This window comes from Apteryx mantelli, chromosome 7, assembly GCF_036417845.1.
Source record: "Apteryx mantelli isolate bAptMan1 chromosome 7, bAptMan1.hap1, whole genome shotgun sequence".
NCBI classification, from domain to species: Eukaryota; Metazoa; Chordata; class Aves; order Apterygiformes; family Apterygidae; genus Apteryx; species Apteryx mantelli.
The window spans coordinates 8,017,478-8,037,331 of record NC_089984.1 but is presented as its reverse complement, the minus strand read 5'-3'; the positions used below and the strand labels follow the sequence as shown (position 1 = coordinate 8,037,331).

The 19,854-nt window shown below is 37.5% G+C and overlaps 1 protein-coding gene across 1 annotated transcript in view; it reads right to left on the bottom strand.

Moving 5' to 3' along the window:
• The window catches only part of CTNNA3 (catenin alpha 3), a 586,211-nt gene that overhangs the window by 554,935 nt on the left and 11,422 nt on the right, over positions 1-19,854 (bottom strand). Inside the window, exon 3 of the mRNA XM_013945648.2 lies at positions 14,339-14,531. Coding sequence (XP_013801102.2) covers positions 14,339-14,531 — 193 coding nt within the window. The remainder of the gene's footprint in view (positions 1-14,338; positions 14,532-19,854) is intronic.

Below are 19,854 nucleotides of genomic sequence, written 5' to 3'. Positions count from 1 at the left end.
CTTTGGAAACAAAATTCACAGTATCCTTAGCACTGTATAGCTTTACTCTAAGGCAAGAAGTCTGGACAGGCCTCATGCAGCAACGCTGTTGACATGTCTACTCCAAGCTATCTGGTAGTAAAGTTAAAGCTAAAGTCATGCAAAGAGTTCTGCTAGTTTTGCTATCTGAATCAAGTATGTGTTTGTGCAATCTCTGGAGTCCTCAAATCCAACACTAGGCAACAAGATTCGTACAGAATACATACCATCTGCAATTCATGTATATTCATAGAAATACATATAAACATAAGGGATTTCCTGTAAGCACACAGAAATACACGTTTATGTGTTTTCTCAATCAGAATTGAGTGAGAACTATTGAGGCATATCAGGGTTTGCCAGACCGACATGATATACGACTCAGTTTTTCAGAATTTAGGTAAAACCAAGTTTTGTTGTTCTTCCTAGAAACTGCATTTGAGCAAAAAAAATTGAACAGAAGTTACAGAAATAAACCTATTAATTACAATAGAGTCCACACACCAGCACTTGAGATACTACTAGGCTGATTCTCAGAACATTCTGAATATTTTCAACATGCCGAGGCTCACCAACTTTCCAGTAACCCCATCTTTGAAAACAGTGCTCTCCGTTTTGCTTTTAGATTGTCAAAGTCATTGTGCAAATAAAGGGTCAGAATTTATTCTGAATATTCAAAAGAAAATCCCTAATGAATTACTGTTTATTTACATCTTATACAGTGCCTTATGTCCATGTAGTTGAACAAGTAATATAGATTTTAATCATAATATTTCACTGATTGATATCACTATTTCTTACCTTCAATATAAGGTATTAATTTAAAAGAGAAAACCCTGCATTAAAGAAAATATCTGATATTACACAGAACTTGCTGCATTTTCTCTATTAGTACTAAAAAAAAGTCATTCTCTTTTTAAAAAGATAAAATTATTCAGAGCTTACCAATTTTTCAGAAACTAAATCTTTGTTAAAATTATGCATTACGCACAAAAAGAACAGCCTTCTTACAAATCAACTTGTAAACCTCCATTTCTAAGTGGAAATTTACTTAAGTGTCCAGTTCAACCGTCTGCAGAGTTGAAACTCTCTATCCAAGCATAATTCTTTCTAACATTCTTAGATATGTTTCATGTACCTTAACTACATACTTAGCAATGTCCACAAATAATAAGAATCACGCTAATTTGAGATTTGTTTCTAGCACCTGTTATGTCACAAACCAGTGAAACTAAAAACTATCAATTTCTTATGCTCAGGCCAGCAAATCAAATTTCTCTCTGGTAATTGGCGAGATATTGCATCATAGCTGTGCATATCATAACAGAAAACTTACTAGAAATAAAAATCAAATATTAATCAGAAAGACTGATTTTTAAGGTTTTTCCATTTCCCCATCTGCAATGAATAGAAACATTTCTCCAGATGAATGTTTTCAGCACTGGTAGCAGTTTCAAAACACTGGTTTTAGCCCAATAATCCTCAAAAAAAAAAAAAGTAAACAGAGAGAGAAAACCCTGCTTACATGCATGCATATCTTTAGATAAATTTTTGGGGAACTGATCACTACATATGCTAATAAACTAAAAGCAATTTGGGAAGTTTTAGTGGGTATTTAGGAAACAAATTCTGGAAATTCATTGTGATTTAATAAAGAGGTTGGAAATATAGTGCAGCACAATTTAATACAGACTATCATGAAGTTAAAAACTTTGCTGTTTCATTTCTCTTATGACTTTAAATAAAAATAAAACCTTCCAAATTTCTCAGAACAAGCTGTTTAAATGAACAACCTGACAAACTGTCTCCATTTTATTTTCAAATTTAACTGCCATCCGTTTCATCCTGCCAATTATTGGTTTTGAAGATACTAAGTTTGACACTGTATCTTTCAGGCTGTAAAAGAACAAGTTAACATCACATCTTCTATATATTTGAAAGGTGTACACTGTAGTGTAATTTACATCAGCATACTGTCACATTTTTTAACCCATTAGCACAAAAACAGGGGGCAATACCTGTAGTGTTTTAATACAACAGCAAAACACAAAACAATACAAATTTGTTGTCCAATCAAGATGTATGAGCTTTGAATTTTAAACAAGTGTCCGCCTGGGTCCCTGCAGATTCATTGTAGCAACTATTGTCTGAAGCATCAGGGAGATGTTTCCCAAGAAAATGAAATTAACGTGCTCACTCTGTTTGACTGCTCACCTGACAACTTTTGAACTTACTGGACAATTTCAATAAAGTTTTTCACACAGGGAAATATATCCAACAAAGTTAGGTACCTATTTTCACAAAAATACGAAATCAATAAAGAGTCCAAGTTAAAGCCCTCACTGATGGCAAGCTGGGGCTGGCAGTAGGAGCTCATCTATTATCAAGCATCAAAGAATCTACAAAAGTGTTCCTCTTGAGATGCAGACTGGAAGACAGGCTCTCCTTGTTGCACTATTTATCAACTGACTTGTTATCTTTTTAGACATACACAATATCCAAAGTGTTTATAAGGAGGGGAAGAAAACAGCATACAGTATTTTACGACCTGTTATTCATTAGCATTTACTTACAACATAAATGATTCAGTCCAGATTCACTGCTATTTTTGGGGCGTTTTGTGCCACTTCAGTGAGGCAAAGCAGCTATTAATTCATTTTAACTGAGCACCTTCAGTCAGATTTGCAAACAGGTTTGCAAACAAACAGCCAAAGGGCAAAGATAAATCCGGCCCATTAACCTCATGTGTTTCCCACGGATCACAAGGATAAAAGCAGAAGCAAGTCAACTTGGTGACTTTTGGGGGACTTCAACTTTTTAGGCACAGAATCTGCTGCAGTTCTGAAGAAGTGCAATTGGAAACTAGTATGTCTGGAAAACTCAGAAGAGAATTAATGAAGAGAAGGGAATATGAAAGTAAGGAGAACTGGTTACTTTGAGGGGAAAACTTGAAAAAGAAAAGAGAATCAACCAGAGGAAGAAAATATGGGAATATTATAATGGGAATTAAAGGGGAATATCATACTGGTTGGAATTACACTACAGTGTACGCATTCCAAACACATAAAATACATGTAATGTTAACTCATTCTTTTACAGGCTGAAAGATACCATGTCTCAGTCCTGGGGAACAGCTGTCTGTGATCCAAGGCCTAGTTTGGTGTAGCACAACTATGCAACCTTGCTCAGATTTGCTGAGAAAATTGTTAGTAAGGTGTGAGAAAGTATGTTAGCTAAATTCACACAAAATAAATAAAAACACAGACAGAAGTGTAATTGTTGAGATGGTGAGGAAAAATACCAACATGAAAAGTTATAAAACCTTAAGAAAATAACAGAGACTTGTAAGACAGCACCTCTGCAAGACTGAGGATCAGCCAGTTTCAGAGGAGCAAGAGAGGCCAGCATTTTCCCACAACTGACAACTGTCTGGCCAGATGTGACTATTACCCCCCTCACTGGGGGTAACATGCACATTAATACTTAGCTTAGTCTCTCATTAGTCTTACCTAGCTATTGTATGCATTAGCCAACAAACAACTACTTTTCCTTTTAAGTTCTGTATGTCCTGTTTGCAGAGCGTCTTTGCACACAGTAAAAGTTGTCCAAACAAAAGTGATCAAGAGAGGAAGGGTTACCGATTAGAAAAGAACTAGCTGGTTGCAAATGAGAGAAAGTATTCAGTTGTGAGAAAACCAGACAGGAGTAAATGGTACATCTTACAGGTTAATAACTGACTGAATCAGGAAAGAAGTAAGATATAGCTTAGCTGAGGACAGGAGACTCAGTGCTATCACTGGGAATATTTAATAAGATTCATAAACTGAAGGGTAATATTCTTACAGCAAAGCAGCTCTTCAGAAACATCCCGAACAACAGTTCCCCTTAGCCATAAACACAAAGCTGAACTCCATTTTCACAAGCCCCACATGTGATGATTTGCCTAGCTCTCTGGTATTATTCCTTCTAAAGGAGAATGGCCCTATGGATTTGGGTGCCTTTCAAGTCTCTTAGACACTTAGGAGCCTATGTTGAAAACAGAGACCCTCAAAACTCCCACACACATCGTATTAAACCTCAAATAGTCCTAAAATCTGAGAATACTAGGATTTCAACACTGACATCTGGGCACCTCAGCTTGTGTCTGGGCAAGTTCAGAATCACTATCATCTTCACAGTTTCACACCAAAGCCTCATTACAATTCACAAACTAGCCACTCCTCTGTCTTTCCCTATCTCATAGAGGTTCTCCAAGCATGTCCTAGCTGACTGAACTACTCAGATAACTCTGTTTACCTATTACTTCAGAGCTGAGTGGTGCTTTCAGGCTAATGCCTTCCCTTTATGGGGGAGGCAAATCCCCACTAAGCTTGAGCCCTCTTGCTTTGCAATGAGGGTCCATGAGGCAAAAGGTACTCTGGATTGGGAAAAGGGGCAAGTACTCTTAATGCCCCCTCCTTGAATTACTCTGCTTTGCCTGGACAGAGAGGAAGAAGAAGAAATGACCCTATAGCCTAAATGATTAGATGATCAACAAGAAAAAGTAAAGACCCACTACATATTTAACATACAATAAAGGAATTTTCAAACCAAGTAGTGCTGGATCCCAGGCCCATATTGACTGCTGACTAGTCAACTGGAGAGTGTCTTATCTGCTAACATGGGCTCCATGAAGGTTTAATGGATTCATTCAAAAACAGTACAGAAAGACTGACAGAACCATTCTCCTCCAAACTTACTATCATGCCTTACACCTTGATGAATAAGACTCTCCCTTGAGAAATGAGAGATAAGGGTTTAAGTCCACATAAACACAAGAGAGCACTCTACCTCTGATAACAGCATCTTGGTCAAATGCTTTACAGTACCAGCAAAACAAAGGGAGGACCTATTCCTAACTCCTCTCTCCTCAAGCCAGTCCTGGCAATCCCCTCTCAAATTTCAGCTTAGGCACTTAGCCTCCAGTGATTGCTCAGAATCACAAATTAAGTGAGAAGCCATAAAGCAGCCCAAGAAGATGAATATTTAAGACACACTCTTCTCCTCAGAAATATTCCTGTTGCCCATCTTCCGCAGCTCCCCATTCAGTAGGTTGGTTTCTGTGGATCTCACTCTTAGCCACAACACTCCACATGCATTGAGAAGAAAACTTAAGCACTTATCTTGGATGTTGTTAGTGTGAGGTTGCTAAGGCCCTCAAATTTGGGCAGCAAATTGTGACACTTGTTCTTTTTCTTTTCCTATTTATGTTTTCTTCTGTCTGAACAAATCTCAGTGTTTTCCGTGTGCTGAACAGGCCCCTCAGTCTCTACTTGTTTCCAGATTAAAAGAGATTTTTTTCCCAAAGCTAAGAAGGGTAAGAGAGTTGGAACTGAATGATCAACCATCTAAAATGTCCTTTAACTTAATAATGATATGTTTACAAGAAATGCCAAGTTACGTTTAACTTGGAAGCAGAGGTATCTAACAGTGAATCACTGCACACCATTTTAGCACCCACATTTTTAGCATTTTTGGGCTCTTAACCCACATGGCATACAACCAGGCTTAAAATTCATTTCACATCTATTTCTACTATTTTGTTCTTTTCCCACTACACAGGTATGAGTCAGAATTACACAATTATGCAATACAACATTCAGACAACCACAGAGTTACTCCAGCCATGTTTGGAATTTTGAGTGGTGTGAATCACAGAGATTTATTGCTGTTGGATCAAATTCTTTACCGACATATACGTGAGCAAGACAAGCCTGAAGGGTCTGAAACATGACAAACCCCTTAGAAATGAGCTGGACATAAACTGAAATGGCCAGATGAAGTATAGGATGGTCATAGGATCATGATCCCAAAACAGAGCTATGAGATGCAGTCTAGGACAATCAGAGCTGTGAGTAAAAGCAGCAGGAAATGACAGCTTCTATACCAACATAGTTAGAATTTTCTTAAAAAGCAGTAGATTGCATGACAGTTCAAAGCATTGTAACCCCCTCCCATTTTATTGTAATTTCCATCAAATTAATATTTCTCACTAATTACATTTGTCACAAACAATGAAACACCAAAAATGAGAGTGCAAATTTAGTGACATAAATATGGAAGCAGAAAGATGGGAATATATAGTATAAGTTACTTTAGACATCCAAATGAAAGCCAACTGAAAGTCAAGATACATCATAGCTACATAATCAATGGAGGAAGGCAGACACCTCCAAGGCATTATTCAGCACATGTAGATAGATGATTCCCAAAGTAAATGGTGTTATTACTATTAGCTGATCAACTACTGATCACTGTCATCAAATGATTGCTACCCATGTGTGTGCTTACAGAAATCTATAAGGAGAGGTGAAAAGACAGTTCAGCCATAGGTAATTTTTTAAAAAGTTAGAGCACCCACACACTTTACAATACCAAAAAATTACCTGAAAATTCCCTTAAAAAAGAAGACAACCATGAGCCAGTTGGCAAATCTGTTGTTGGCAAATAGCTGACAAACCCACACACTTCTGCAGAGCTGCTAGCTGATGGCAGGCAATCTGTCTATACAGATGCTTGCAGTACAGCAAGCACCCCTCAGAAATAGTGGTCAAAATCACATTCAGGCAACAGCTAAATGTTCCTCCTTGCTTTAGACAAGATCATCAGAATTGTGGTTTCTTCTTTTATTTCTTTTAATTGATTTTCTTTCTCCTTAATCCTAAGTATCACATTCTTCTCTCTTCTATTTGTTTTCACATCTGGCTTTCTCCTTGCTTGTTATTTTTAATTGCAGCAGTGTGAAAGCCACATAGAACGCAGTGAATTTTGTGCCATTCTTCTCTCCTCCCACAAGGAGGTATTGTTGCCAGGAAGGTCCTGTCACCCACTCCAATGAACTGCACCCCTGAGGTAGGTGGATTTACAGTTCCGGAGAAACACAGTTGTTAAAGGTAGCTCACTGACAGAGGCAGGGAGGTATTGGAGCCAGTAAAAAGGGAGAATTTCAAATCTCCTGATGTTCCCTGGACTAGGCAATGTGTTAAGCATCAAAATGTGTTCTTAGATGCTCAGTTTTCCAACAGGTAGGTTTGCACTGCTAAATCACTTGAGCTTTTTTACTGATGAAGGATATATGCCTGCATAACATACATTGTAATTATCATGTCTTCAGGGATCATAAAGATATGGATTACTTTAACTACCTCTGGAAAAAAGGATGAATCTTCTGGTTATCGGGGATAGAAGAACAAATACCTGTGTTTGACTGCTGCTGCCCTACATATCTAGTAGGAGCAACTCTTTTGTAAGAATCCCTCTGTAAACAGTTTGAGAGCCAGTTTATGAGTTTTAGTCTCAAACTCAATGGAAAAATCAATGGCTTATACCAACAATAGCAAACCTATGACTTCTGATTTACACTAGCATTTGAAGTCTCAAGTCCAGCAGGCATGAACTCACCCACAAGCAGAATCATGACCAGAGAAGAATCAGTGTCTCATGGAGTGCAAAGCTACCCACCCTTTCCAAAAACAAACAGATGAAGCAATACTAATCACTAGCATGATCATCTATTCTGTTCCCACAAACATCTTTATCTGCTGCAGCAAATAAAGGATCTGCTTCAGCCAGCCAGTTGGAAGTGGCACTGTTAGTGTCAGAGGAAAACAGATAGGTATCTCCTACATGTTCCTAATATTCAATAACATGATAACCCAGATTCTCACAATAACTTTCTATAGATATTACTGGACATTTTTCTTCTGCCACACAGGTTCTCTCACCCCACTCAGATACCACTGTATTCTGTTGCACTGCAATTATTTTACTGCTTCATACCAGGAAGTTCCACTTCCACTCTCATACAGCTGTTCCTAATGTGTAATCAGAGCCACCACATACACCCGCATTTTATGCCTTGCACCAATCCCTTCAGTCCCCCTTTCCCACTCAGGGATATTTGATCCAGTGCTGGTGATGTCAGAAGCAGCTTTTCTACGGGGGAGCTGTTCTTGGTTTGATGAAGAGTTTATAGCACAGATGATTTTAAGCCACTTTGATACCTAAATTGGGTCTCCAGAATGACAGCCCTTTAGATGCAGAACATACATGTGCACCTCTCAGTGTACGATGAGAAAGCTAAGCTCATTTTAAGAGATTTTTGTGGGAGAAATAAGAGTAGAGTAGAAGTACAATATAAGAGTACAGTTACAGGCTAGAGGAGCAGACAGTGAGGTGGACTGAAAACTGGCTGAATGGCAGAGCTCAGAGGGCTGTGATCAGTAGTTCAAAGTCTATGTGGAGTCCTGTAGCTAGCAGTGCACACCAGGGGTCAATCCTGGATCCAATCTTGTTCCACTTATTCATCAATGACCTGGATGATGGGACAGAGTGCACCCTCAGCAAGTGTGCTGACGATACAAAACTGGGAGGAGTGGCTGATGCAGCAGAGGGCTGTACTGCCATTCAGAGGGACCTCAACAGGCTGGAGAGCTGGGCAGAGAGAAACCTTATGAAGTTCAACAAAGGCAAGCGCAGGGTCCTGCACCTGGGTAAGAATAACCCCATGCACCAGTACAGGCTGGGGGATGACCTGCTGGAAAGCAGCTCTGCAGGGAAGGACCTGGTGGCCCCGGTGGACAACAAGTTGACCATGAGGCAGCAAGGTGCTCTGTGGCAAAGAAGGCCAATGGCATCCTGGGCTGCATGAGGAAGAGTGTTGCCAGCAAGTCGAGGGAGGTGATCATGCCCCTCGACTCAGCCATGGTAAGGCCACACCTGGGCTCCCCAGTACAAGAGAGATACGGACACACCGGTGCAAGTCCAGCAAAGGGCAACAGAAATGATTAAGGGACTGGAGCATCTCTCATATGAGGAAAGGCTGCGAGAGCAGGGACTGTTTAGTTTGGAGAAGAGAAGACTGAAGGGAAATCTTATCAACGGATATAAGTATCCGCTGGGAGGGTGTAAAGAAGGTGGAACCACACTCTTTTCAGAGGTGCCCAGTGACAGAAGGAGAGGCAACAGGCACAAACTGAAACACATGCAATTCCATCTGCACATAAGGAAAGACTTTTTTACTGTGAGGGCGACTGAGCACTGGAACAGGTTGCCCAGAGAGGCTGGAGATATTCATAAGCTGTCTGGACAGGGTACTGGGCAGCCTGATCTAGCTGATACTGCTTGAGCAGGGGAGTTGGATGATCTCTAAAAGTCCCTTCTAGCCTCATTCCATGATAATACAAGAGATCACTCTCCCCTTCCTTCAGGAAATGTCCTTACAGTACCCTCCCCATTTTTTGCCAGTGAATGGTAATTTCTTCTAAGCCAAACTTTTATCTCCCCTATTTTCTGTCAAAAGACATACTAAATGTGAACATTCAAAATATCAAATTAGATTTTCTAATTTCCTCTCAAAAAGTAACTCAAGATTCAAGATTTAACTCCAGCAAGTAACTTGCTTTCAACTATGTTATGTGTGATTTAAGGCTTATCTAGGAACACACTTGAGGCATGATAACAGCTAAACACATGCAACACTGACATTGCAATAGATGGAAACAACGCAGACAACAACTGTTGTGTTTCTGACCATACAGGGTCACTAAGAAATGGCAATAAATACCAAACATTTTAGCTGCTGAGCCTGTTTGAAAAATAAATTGTAATCACACCGTGATGCAAATGCAAAAAAATCATTCTTGCAATGCAAATTCATACGATAATGGTTCCTTCCATAAACTACATCACTGGTTTGTCTTAAAAATAATTAAGCATCAGAACTGGGACATAAATTATAGTGTGATATTTGGTGTCGAAAGTATTCATTGTTGAACAATGTTTCTTATTCCTCTGTATAAGGGTCAGTTATTTTACAACTAATTCGTAGTATATTATGAATCAGAAGTAAATTTTTTGAAATGTTGTATATCTAACTGCCAGATTTCTTTTTTTTTTTCCAAAATGCTTATATTTGGTTTTAATACCCTATTTTGGCATTAAAAAAAATATATATATATATATATAATACATATACACACACACACGAGTGCCCTTTAAAACAACTTCACCAAACCATATCAAAAAGAAGACATGGCAGTTCCTCAGTTATCAGGCTAGTAGCTTTCCAGGTGAAGCTCAGAGCCCCTTGACAGCCTACGCAGGCCTGCCTGGTGATCCATTTTAACAGAGTTCCAGAAGGAGAATCAAAATGCGAAGGAGATAGCCCTTATAAAGTACTCTTTTGAAAGGAAGCTCAAAGAAAAATGCATAAAACCTCCATATTAAAATGATCAGACTAAGTCTTTGATAAAACTTTCTAGAGGTAAGAAACAGCAGAAACTGAATTTATCCAGGAAACATGCCTGCCATCCATTAAAGCAACATTCTCTTTCAGATATCAATAGCAAAATTCGACTGAATTTGAGAGACCAAAATCTCATACACTGACACTGTTTATTGAGACCGAACTGCAGTCAGCTAAGCCATACCCATGCCTCCATTTCTGAAAACATTACAAGTCACTACTTCATGAAATAAGTTAAATACAACATATTCTTCTCATGTCTGCTCTTCACTTGGCCTGCTAACTTGTCCCTTTACTCCCCCAAGATAATATTATGAACAGGATTATCATCATCATCATCTTGAAAAGTCTATCGCTTCTCTAAAATGAACTCTTACACAATGAACTCCAAAGGTAACTGGAGCACTTGCCCACTGGCCATACCCATTCAAAAGAAATAATCATATCACAATCTTCAACTTAACATGCTCAGTGTGAGACAGAAGCTAAAATGTGAGCAGAAGAGAGATTTTAATTTATACTTTCCAGGTGTTCATCTGCAACTCTGGGACTAATAGTTTGGTTCAAATCTGAGTGAAATTATGTAGAGGATTGTTTCAAAATTCCACTATACAGTAATAGAAGCTGCAGCCAAATACAGAAATTCATAACTGATTTAAAAGCATACAAATAAAAACACCTGCCAGTCACCATAAAAAAATACACCCACAGAAAATTAAATACTGTATGCTATGACATGCACAGCATGTAGCTGCATGCAAACACAGTTTATCAGAATTTATGACCCACATCCTTCCAGAGAGTTTGAAGAAAATCACATGAGACATTTAACTGCAGCAAAATGTGATTTGAATAATATGCAATAAAGTTACATATGATGTGGCATACCACAGATTAAAAATAATATACAGCTCTAAGAGTCTAAAAATACCTGCAAAATTAATAAGTTATTTATTGTACAATTGTTCATGAACTTCTTAAAATTAACTTGAACAGTTCAGCAAATCCTTGAGGAAGATGTGCTGAGAGCACTCAATTTGTCATTGCATAATGATAGGTGATAATATTGACTTAACTTTCTTTTAAAATGTATGAGATGTATATAATCTACTTTATGTATTATTTATTTTTGTAGTCATCTCTGGTCTTGGCTGAGAATCAATAAATAAATTGAAAGTGTGAAGTAGTTTTACATTATCTATGTATAAAAATCAATATAAAACCATATATTTTCTTTGTATCCTGTGTTACCTGCCTGGAATGGATGGGCTACAAGAGTACTCCAAAATGAATGACTTTTTAAAAAATCTCAGCTGATCAGTGTAATAGATAACAACGATATTTGCTGGTTATAACACTTTTCATCTCAAAAGCACCCTGAAGTACCTCAGACAACATATGCATGCATCATAAATTTGGAAAAGTAGCCACCTCTGGAATCAGGAAGAAGCCAATATCTAGTAATCACTACCTCGAACAACAGCAGAGACTCAGAAACTGGCCCAGTTGAGCATGCAGGAAGACAAAATACAAAAGAAAAATTACCTGAAGTAGTTGCAATTTTACTAAGGGCAGATGATACAAAGACCTGATTTAAATGATTGATGCACGGTCCTTCAGGCACAAATTGTCATGTGGCTTAAGAATGCTGCTCAGCAGTGAGAAAGAGATTAAAGTCTACTTTGCCCCCACTAAAACCAAGCCTGGTTACTAGCTCATCCGATAACACGGCCTGACAATTTTTTGGAGCAGGTTGTTGTTCTTTGCTTGCCTGTTCCCACTTACTTGGGAAGGCTTCCATCACTCCCTCTTAATCTGATCCCAGGTAAACACTGGGAACCATTCATTTATGAAATTCAAGGAGTATTGACGAGAGGAGGTCTTTCCCACATGGCCATGAACTAAGAGCATTACTTTTCTGTCCCCTTCTTTCTCCGAGACCTTCTCCCAAATCAGTTTTCAAGCTTGATTTCTACAGAAACCTGTTTTGGACATCTGTCATGCAAGATATGACTATTTGAGCCTGGCCTTATTCACCCAACTAGGCCCGATCTTCCATGGGGAGAGCAAAAATCAACAAAGCAACAGACACAGCCTGAAAGAAAAAAGGTGACTAACACAGTGTTCTCAGTGGATCATAAAAGCTAGTCCTGTTCTGGGAGTCTGGATGGAAACGATGAGAGAGGTCATTAGGAAATTGGAATAAGGCATGAACTGGCCAAAGATGAGCTGCTCTATCAGGGAGGGCCTTCAGAAGCTTAAACAAAGAAATCTTTCTCCTATTGTAGTCTCAAAATGTAACTCCAGAGTGCCCTATACTATCTTCCCAAATTAAATCCTTGCTACTGCACAAAAGAAGGAAATGATCTGTTTTTAAACTTCCATCTAAAAGACATTAATCCCTGATTCAGGAAAACAGTTTTTTTCAAGAGGAGCACTGAAGCATGTATTAACTTAAACATTTCCTTAACAGCCACTGAAAGTAACAAGGGATATCCTGTCTTCATTGAAGAAAAAAAGAAAAAAAAAAGGCAAAACACCCACTGATGTGTTTTTCCACAATGGGGCCTAGCTTGCACACTACTCTCTCAGTGCTATCAGAGAAATTTACATTCAGGTATCTCAAAGCTGAGACATCCACACACCAAAACATATTTTTTATAGATATCCTAACTTCATTTAACCAGACCTACTTATTAGCACTTTAAAATAAATTGACAGCTGCACAGTTATTGTCAATGCCTGGCATGCAAGTGATATGCTTAATAATTATTGCTGTCTCTAAAATGGTTCAATAAATAAATAAAACTACCTTTAAAGCACATTTGGAAAGTATACAGAATGTAATAAAACATCTTGCAAATATGTTACTGCTAATAATTCATTATTCAAACTAGGAATTAACTATCTATGAAGTTTAGAGACATCAGAATCAAATGCCTTGAAAAGTATCATTAAACTATTTTCAAAATAGATAAATACCATAATCCTAGACAATTACTGCAATATATAATGGGCCAAACTATCATGATTTGTATCCAATGCAATCTTACACAGTTTAGCTGGACTGAATGCGGCAGGAGTCAAAGCAGTATTTTTTGTGTGTGTGTTGTCAGTGATATTATGTCAGAATATTAGCTAATCTAATCAACCTGGAAATGATCTTTTTGATACAGAAAATACTTTATAATTTCTAAATTATTTTTAAAGCCAAATACTGCTCTCAGTGAGCCAGGCAAAATCTTCGAAATATCCAGTACAACTAAAGGGTTTCTTCCACCAACTTTTTACATTGGTGGCTACTGCAGGACTGTTTACAGAATTAAGCCCTTCACAACATCAAATGTCTGGTTTAGGCTTTGTGTGTATCATTGCCAGGTCTACATGCCATTCGCTTGGTTTTCACTCATTAGGCAGTTTAAAATTGGTGCATGAATATTTAGACATCAGTAAGCTCTGTAACTCTTATTTCATGTATCTGTTCTCCAGTAAAAAGTGAACATTCTAAATAGTACTGAAAATCTTAGCTCAATATGGTTCAAGTTGTGCTAAACTCAACAAATATTTTGATAAGAGATTTTGGTGAAAATGCTCCAAAAAAAAGTTTAGCTGAAGCAGTTTAATGTTGCTTGGTTTCAAGCAGGGAACTACAAAACCTAAAAAATTTTAGTATGTTCTTCATTAAAAAAAAAAAAAAAAAAAAAAGTATTTTTCTCCATAAAAAAATTCTTCTCCTGTCCTGAATTCACAGGGAGACAAAAAATCCCGGAGTTATAAATATGAAAAAGGACTATTGGGAAAAAGACTCAAAATGAGATCCCCAAAAAACCAAAAAAGTAAGCAAACATAATTTTCATGCAATGAAAAATAAAATAGAAGAAATTTGTACTTCCCAATATGGCCATAGCTGGAAACAGCTTCTATCTCATCATGAATATTTTACTTAAGGATCTTTTTCTTTAATTAATTTTGATACTGAAGTTACCTGTGTAAGCTAATCCCTTGTGGTACCTAAATTATTTGTCACATACTTACTCTCTTTTCGGACATCATGGAGTGCTGAACGAAGTTCCTCTTTAAACACAGTTGCTTCCTTGGCAATTTTTGCTCCCTTGTCCAATAGATTCCAAGTGGCTTCTTCCACAGAAGCTAGCAAGACACGAGCTCTTTTGGAACATCCCTTTTTCTTGCTAGAAGGATTCTGTGGACAGTTCACTAGTGTTGTAACCTACATTTAAAAGAAACAAGACGACAACAGTGGTTTAAATTCTTCAATAAGTAAGTTAATATTGTTTTCATATTTTAAAAATCAAATTAATATAGTTGAGAATAAGCAATGGGATTCTCCCCACTTTGGAGAGGGGCAGGCAAGCCCAGCATGCACAGTGAGAATGGGCAAAACTATCAATTAAAGTTTGACAGGTCACATTACCTAAGATGCCTGATCTTTGTGTGCTTCATTCTAAAGGCATCAAAGCAAAGTCAGTGGAAACCTCACTGTCACATTAGACCTGACACAAACTCCTGACACTGCTTGTTGTAAAATTTCTTTATGATATAAAAGTTATTTATGGTATTTATAGAGGTTTCAGCCAAGGCAGGCATTACAACCAGTGCTTCATCTTCCCACACTTCCCTATCTCCCAAGCTATCTCAGGAACAAATACCCAAGATGGGTACAGATACATCTCAAAATGCTTTCTCTTCTTGCAGAGGAAGATCACAGTGGTCAGAATTCAGCACTTCAGAACTCTGAGAGGTTTTCGTACATTAACGTTGCACATAATTTTACCCAGAATCTAGATTACAGCAGCTTTGTCCAAATTATGGCTTTTAACAACACACTTCAACATCCATAAAGAAGTTATTTTTATACAGCAACCCACGCCACATTCCTCATCAACCGAACACAACCTCCACACTCCAACAGAATGTTTGTAACAAACTTCTCTGAAGCATTGCTTGAGCTGTCATAATAAGGGAACACGCCTAAGAGATTTTTAAAGAAAAGTGTTACATAGACATTTCAAAACAGTTTATTTTCATTAAATTCACTGATGTTTTTTCAATTCTCTTACTTCTGTTCTCTGTGCCAGAACACAGACAGTATAATATTAAGTAAAAATCTAATCTCAAAGCTCAATGAGCACGTTTTATGTGTATATAATTGCTTCATGTTTATTAAATGGCATTCCAACCATCTTAAAGCAGCCTATTTTTTTGTGCAGCAAGGGAACTGACAACACCATTGCATAAGGAAAGCAAAAGTTGCATATGAACTTCCTAGTCCAACATGCAACTTAGCTCATGGCTGCAGCACAGCTTGTGGTTTGAGCTAGTCTATGGAAAAGTGCTCCTTTCACAAGCATACAATAAGGATAAGGTCCTGCATCCCAGTTCACTGTTAGACCTTGCTCATGATTTCATACACTTTCACGCTTTTCATGAATCAACACTTTTAAAAGCAACTCTAACAAAGATCTTCAGGGAAGCATTTCTATGAACACATCCTCAAAAGAAAAAGCCTTGACCTCTACCTTATTCATGTGGAATTTTGGGATAGAGAACTAAGACCAACCACTTGACATCAACTGCCTTGGAAAGTCACAAGGGAGACAGTCACATAAATATCCCTGGCTCAGATTATTAAAGAGAGCTTGGGTATTTTTCTGACTGTAGCTCAGCCACAAGAGAAAGTAAATGAAATTATTGCACATAAATCAACCAGCTGGTAGAGAAAGCACTGAGAGTAAGAATCTAAATATCTTAAATTCTACAAACCTAAAACATTATTTCTAGAGCATTTAATGCAGCACCTATGATCACATTTTGAGAAACGGTTAAACAGCTTACAGGCTGATACTTCTAACAAGGAAGGCAGAAAAATGAATGCAAAAAAATTGGAAGCAACACCAGCAACCTATTAAGTTAAAGACATCATTTAAATGTCTTACCTTTTTAATCACCTTTCCAAGAAACATATTACTAGTATATTTTATATCTCTGATTTTTACTCTAGTTTCATTCTTAAGTAAAATATCATTCCATGTGGTGTTTATTCACATGTTTTGGAAGAGGAGGAAAGCAAATAAAACAAATGGAAAAATACAAAAAGTAGTCACTCCTACAGGTGAAAGCTCACAACTGCAAGGCCCTTCAACTTCAGCAATACTGTCAGGAAATATCAGAAGCTAAAACATAGTGATTTCCATGGAAATGGGCTCAATGCTATTTAACAGAGGCAGCTTCTTATCTCAAATACCAATCAAAATTTGACAGGTAGTCCTTGACTCAAAGAGGTTAAGGTGTACAGAAACACTACTCAGACTCCTCTAACACAAATTCTCAAGGAGGAATGCAAACACTTCATGCCGATCTCACACAGAAAGAATTGAACTACACAGTAGTTCATGTGGTGCGCCCTTTAGAGCCACTGTCAATACAGTTTGTACTGTAAGGATAGAGCACACAGTCAAAATGATAGCATTATAGGAAATAATCAGAGAAGCTTGTCCTCATTTTTCTAGCTTATGCCTTACTGCATCTCCCAGTTACAAATACACTTTCTTATTACTATACACAGCATGCATGTCTCCCAGCATTCAACAGAAATCATTATCATCAAGAGGTTATTTTGTATCTTTCGGAAGAGAAACAGAGTTGTACTAAAAGCACAAGCTTTTTTTAAGTGTGATTTTCAAGCCCATATGCCTTCACAGCTGTAAAGCTGAGTCATGTTGTTGGTACTTGTTATGGCCAACCTTCATTAGGCTGGAGGGGGTTTTTGTCATGGTTGCCCCAAATACTGAATTCCTAAGGAATTGTGCAGCAGTTCTTCAGAAGCTATATTCAGTTCCTGACCAGCCTTTAAATACATCTTTTATTAACAATCCTTTAATATTGCAGTAGTTAAGGAAAATAATGTTTTGGTACCTTTAGTACCAAAAGGGTTGGTTCACTTTTGTTACTATTATAAAAGTAAATCATCAATCACAAAACAGCCCTTCACTGTTGAAAAAGTATTTAGTTCAGGATAACCGCAATCCTAGACACTTGAAAAAAATGAGCACTTGAACCCAGCTGTCTAATGACACTGGCAAAGCCACCTGCTTACTGTTTCAAACACTAACAGCCCTTTGTCTAAGCCAGATATTTGGGTATAACAAACTATTGACCATACCAATAAATCCTGGTTAATCATTTTCACTGTGCTTAAATGTAAGCTCACCATGTAGGGAACTAAAAATACAACAGCATGTGGCTTGTGTGTGTACAGCCAAACTTTTATCGGTTTGGATGACAGGTGAGAATAAATGCCTTTCAACTTGCCTATTTTTGATCAGTGATACAAGGGACACTAAAATACATGTGTGGTTGTGTGTGTTCTGTAAAACTTTATCTCTTGAAGCCATAAGCTTTCCTTAGGTTGTATATATGTATCAAATATAAATAGATAGAAAATATGATGTTCAGGAAGGAAAAGTTCTTACATATATTTGTTATATATACATACACCTAATACACATACCTGTGTGTGTATACATATAAACAGCTTTATATATAATCTCCAAATACGTGGCAGATTTGCAGCTTATGAGATTTGAAATGATTACAGACCAAGGGTCATTAAGAAGTGTTTACTGCATGAATTCATGAAGCTATATTAATCTCTTCTAGTCATATCTTTCATAACTTTTATTTGTATATAAATTCAAAAGAAAAAAGTCTTATGATACTTTGCTGTGGAAACAAATTTATACCTTACCATTACTGTAATTATTACATAGTAATATTAGTAAAGATATTAAACGATTCCAGTCTCTAAGGATGAAGTAAAAGAGGATATTTTCCATTATATTAATTGCTGTATTTTGTGAGTGAATCTAGCACAAGCTTGACAAGTATTAGGCATTAGCTATGCTAATGAATCACTTCATGATCTACAGATTGCTTCATACTAATTGTTCCATGACAGAGGGCATCTCTGATAAGAGCCCAGACTTACAGAAAGATCGTTTGTCTACCCATGTTCCCAATTCACACCATGGCAGCTGTCAGCTGAATGGTGTCAACTTTGACAACTATCATTTTTAATGTGCCAGACGCTTTTGCCAGCAAATCTTGATAGACAACTTTATTTAAAAGGCTTCCCTTTGAAATCAATGTCCCTAAAACACTTGGAGTAACAGGAAGACCATGGACAGAGAGAAACCCTTTGAGGGGGCAATCAGATAGGATTAAAAAACCTCCTGTTTGCAACACACTGAAAACAGCATGCAGGTAGTACATCCTCCTGAAAGTAAAGTTTATTAGGCTGGACATGAAAATAAACTAATGTAATCATGCCACTTCCAACATGTGAGCTTCTATTGCTACACAGCGCTGCACAGCACTGTTTGAACTTCAGGTCAGGCCACCGTCCAGGATGCAAAAAGGGACAGGCAGTGAGACTGGTGGCCTGCAACCCCCTAAACATCGTAATTTAGGGGGATTGTGTTATTTAATCCCAGGATGGATGGGAAAGCTGCCAAGTCAGAAAGTGTTTTTATGCAAAACAATGGATCATACTATTTTCACAGTTTCAAAAAGATCACCATTGTCAGTTATAGATTAGAGGGAAGAAGGAGGGAATCTAGCTAAGTCATTTACAAGGCAACTTCCACATGGGCTCTTTTCCTTTACTTCCTCCCTGACACTGTTAGCCTAACAATTATTCTAAAGTTTAACATAACTGGGTAGTACAGACTTCTCTTTCCTATCAGAGCATGACAAGACTATTAAATAAAATAGAACATAAATCTCAAAATACAGTTAAACTGTGTTCAAAGCAGCAACTGCCAAAAGAATCAGGCCAGAGCACAGTATTTTTCATTTTTATCTGTGCCTGGTCTGAATTTCTTTTCTAATCACAGATCAGTTTTCAGCTATTGCCCTTTCAGCACCTTAATAACCCTTTAATATTGGCTTTAATCTCTGCTTTTGCATTTTCAACATTTTTTGTCTCCTCACTTCTCAAAATTGCCAGTTTCCTTCCCTGCTACATTTCTGTTGTGAGATAAACAAAGCATTAATGTTGAGAAGGAAAAAAAAGAAGAAAAAAAAAAAAGGCCAAACTCTGGTTCAAAGAATTCAACTCTTTGAACCAAAGAGTTTCCATTTTTAACAGACTCAACCTTTTTAAAGAAGCTTAAGAAGATCATTTCATTTTTACAGATGAGGTAGTTTCTTTGTTTTGTTCTGGAATGCGGTTTCTTGTTTCGTTGGGGTTTTTTGATCCTACAAAACACAAGTTAAGATCTTTATTAATTTATGTTCCTTCATTTTCTCTAGAAATGCCCACAGTGTTGCAGCTGCTTGAGCACAGTCTGAACTACTGACATTATAAAATAGGAGACTTTCTAATGTAGTCTATCAAAGACATCTAGGCCTACCATTCTGAAATTAATTTCATAATCCATCCACATAAGATGCTCCAGCTTGACAACTTTGAACAAACTACTGAGCTGTGACTCAGGTTTTACACACCGTCAATCATACCCATGCAAAAAATA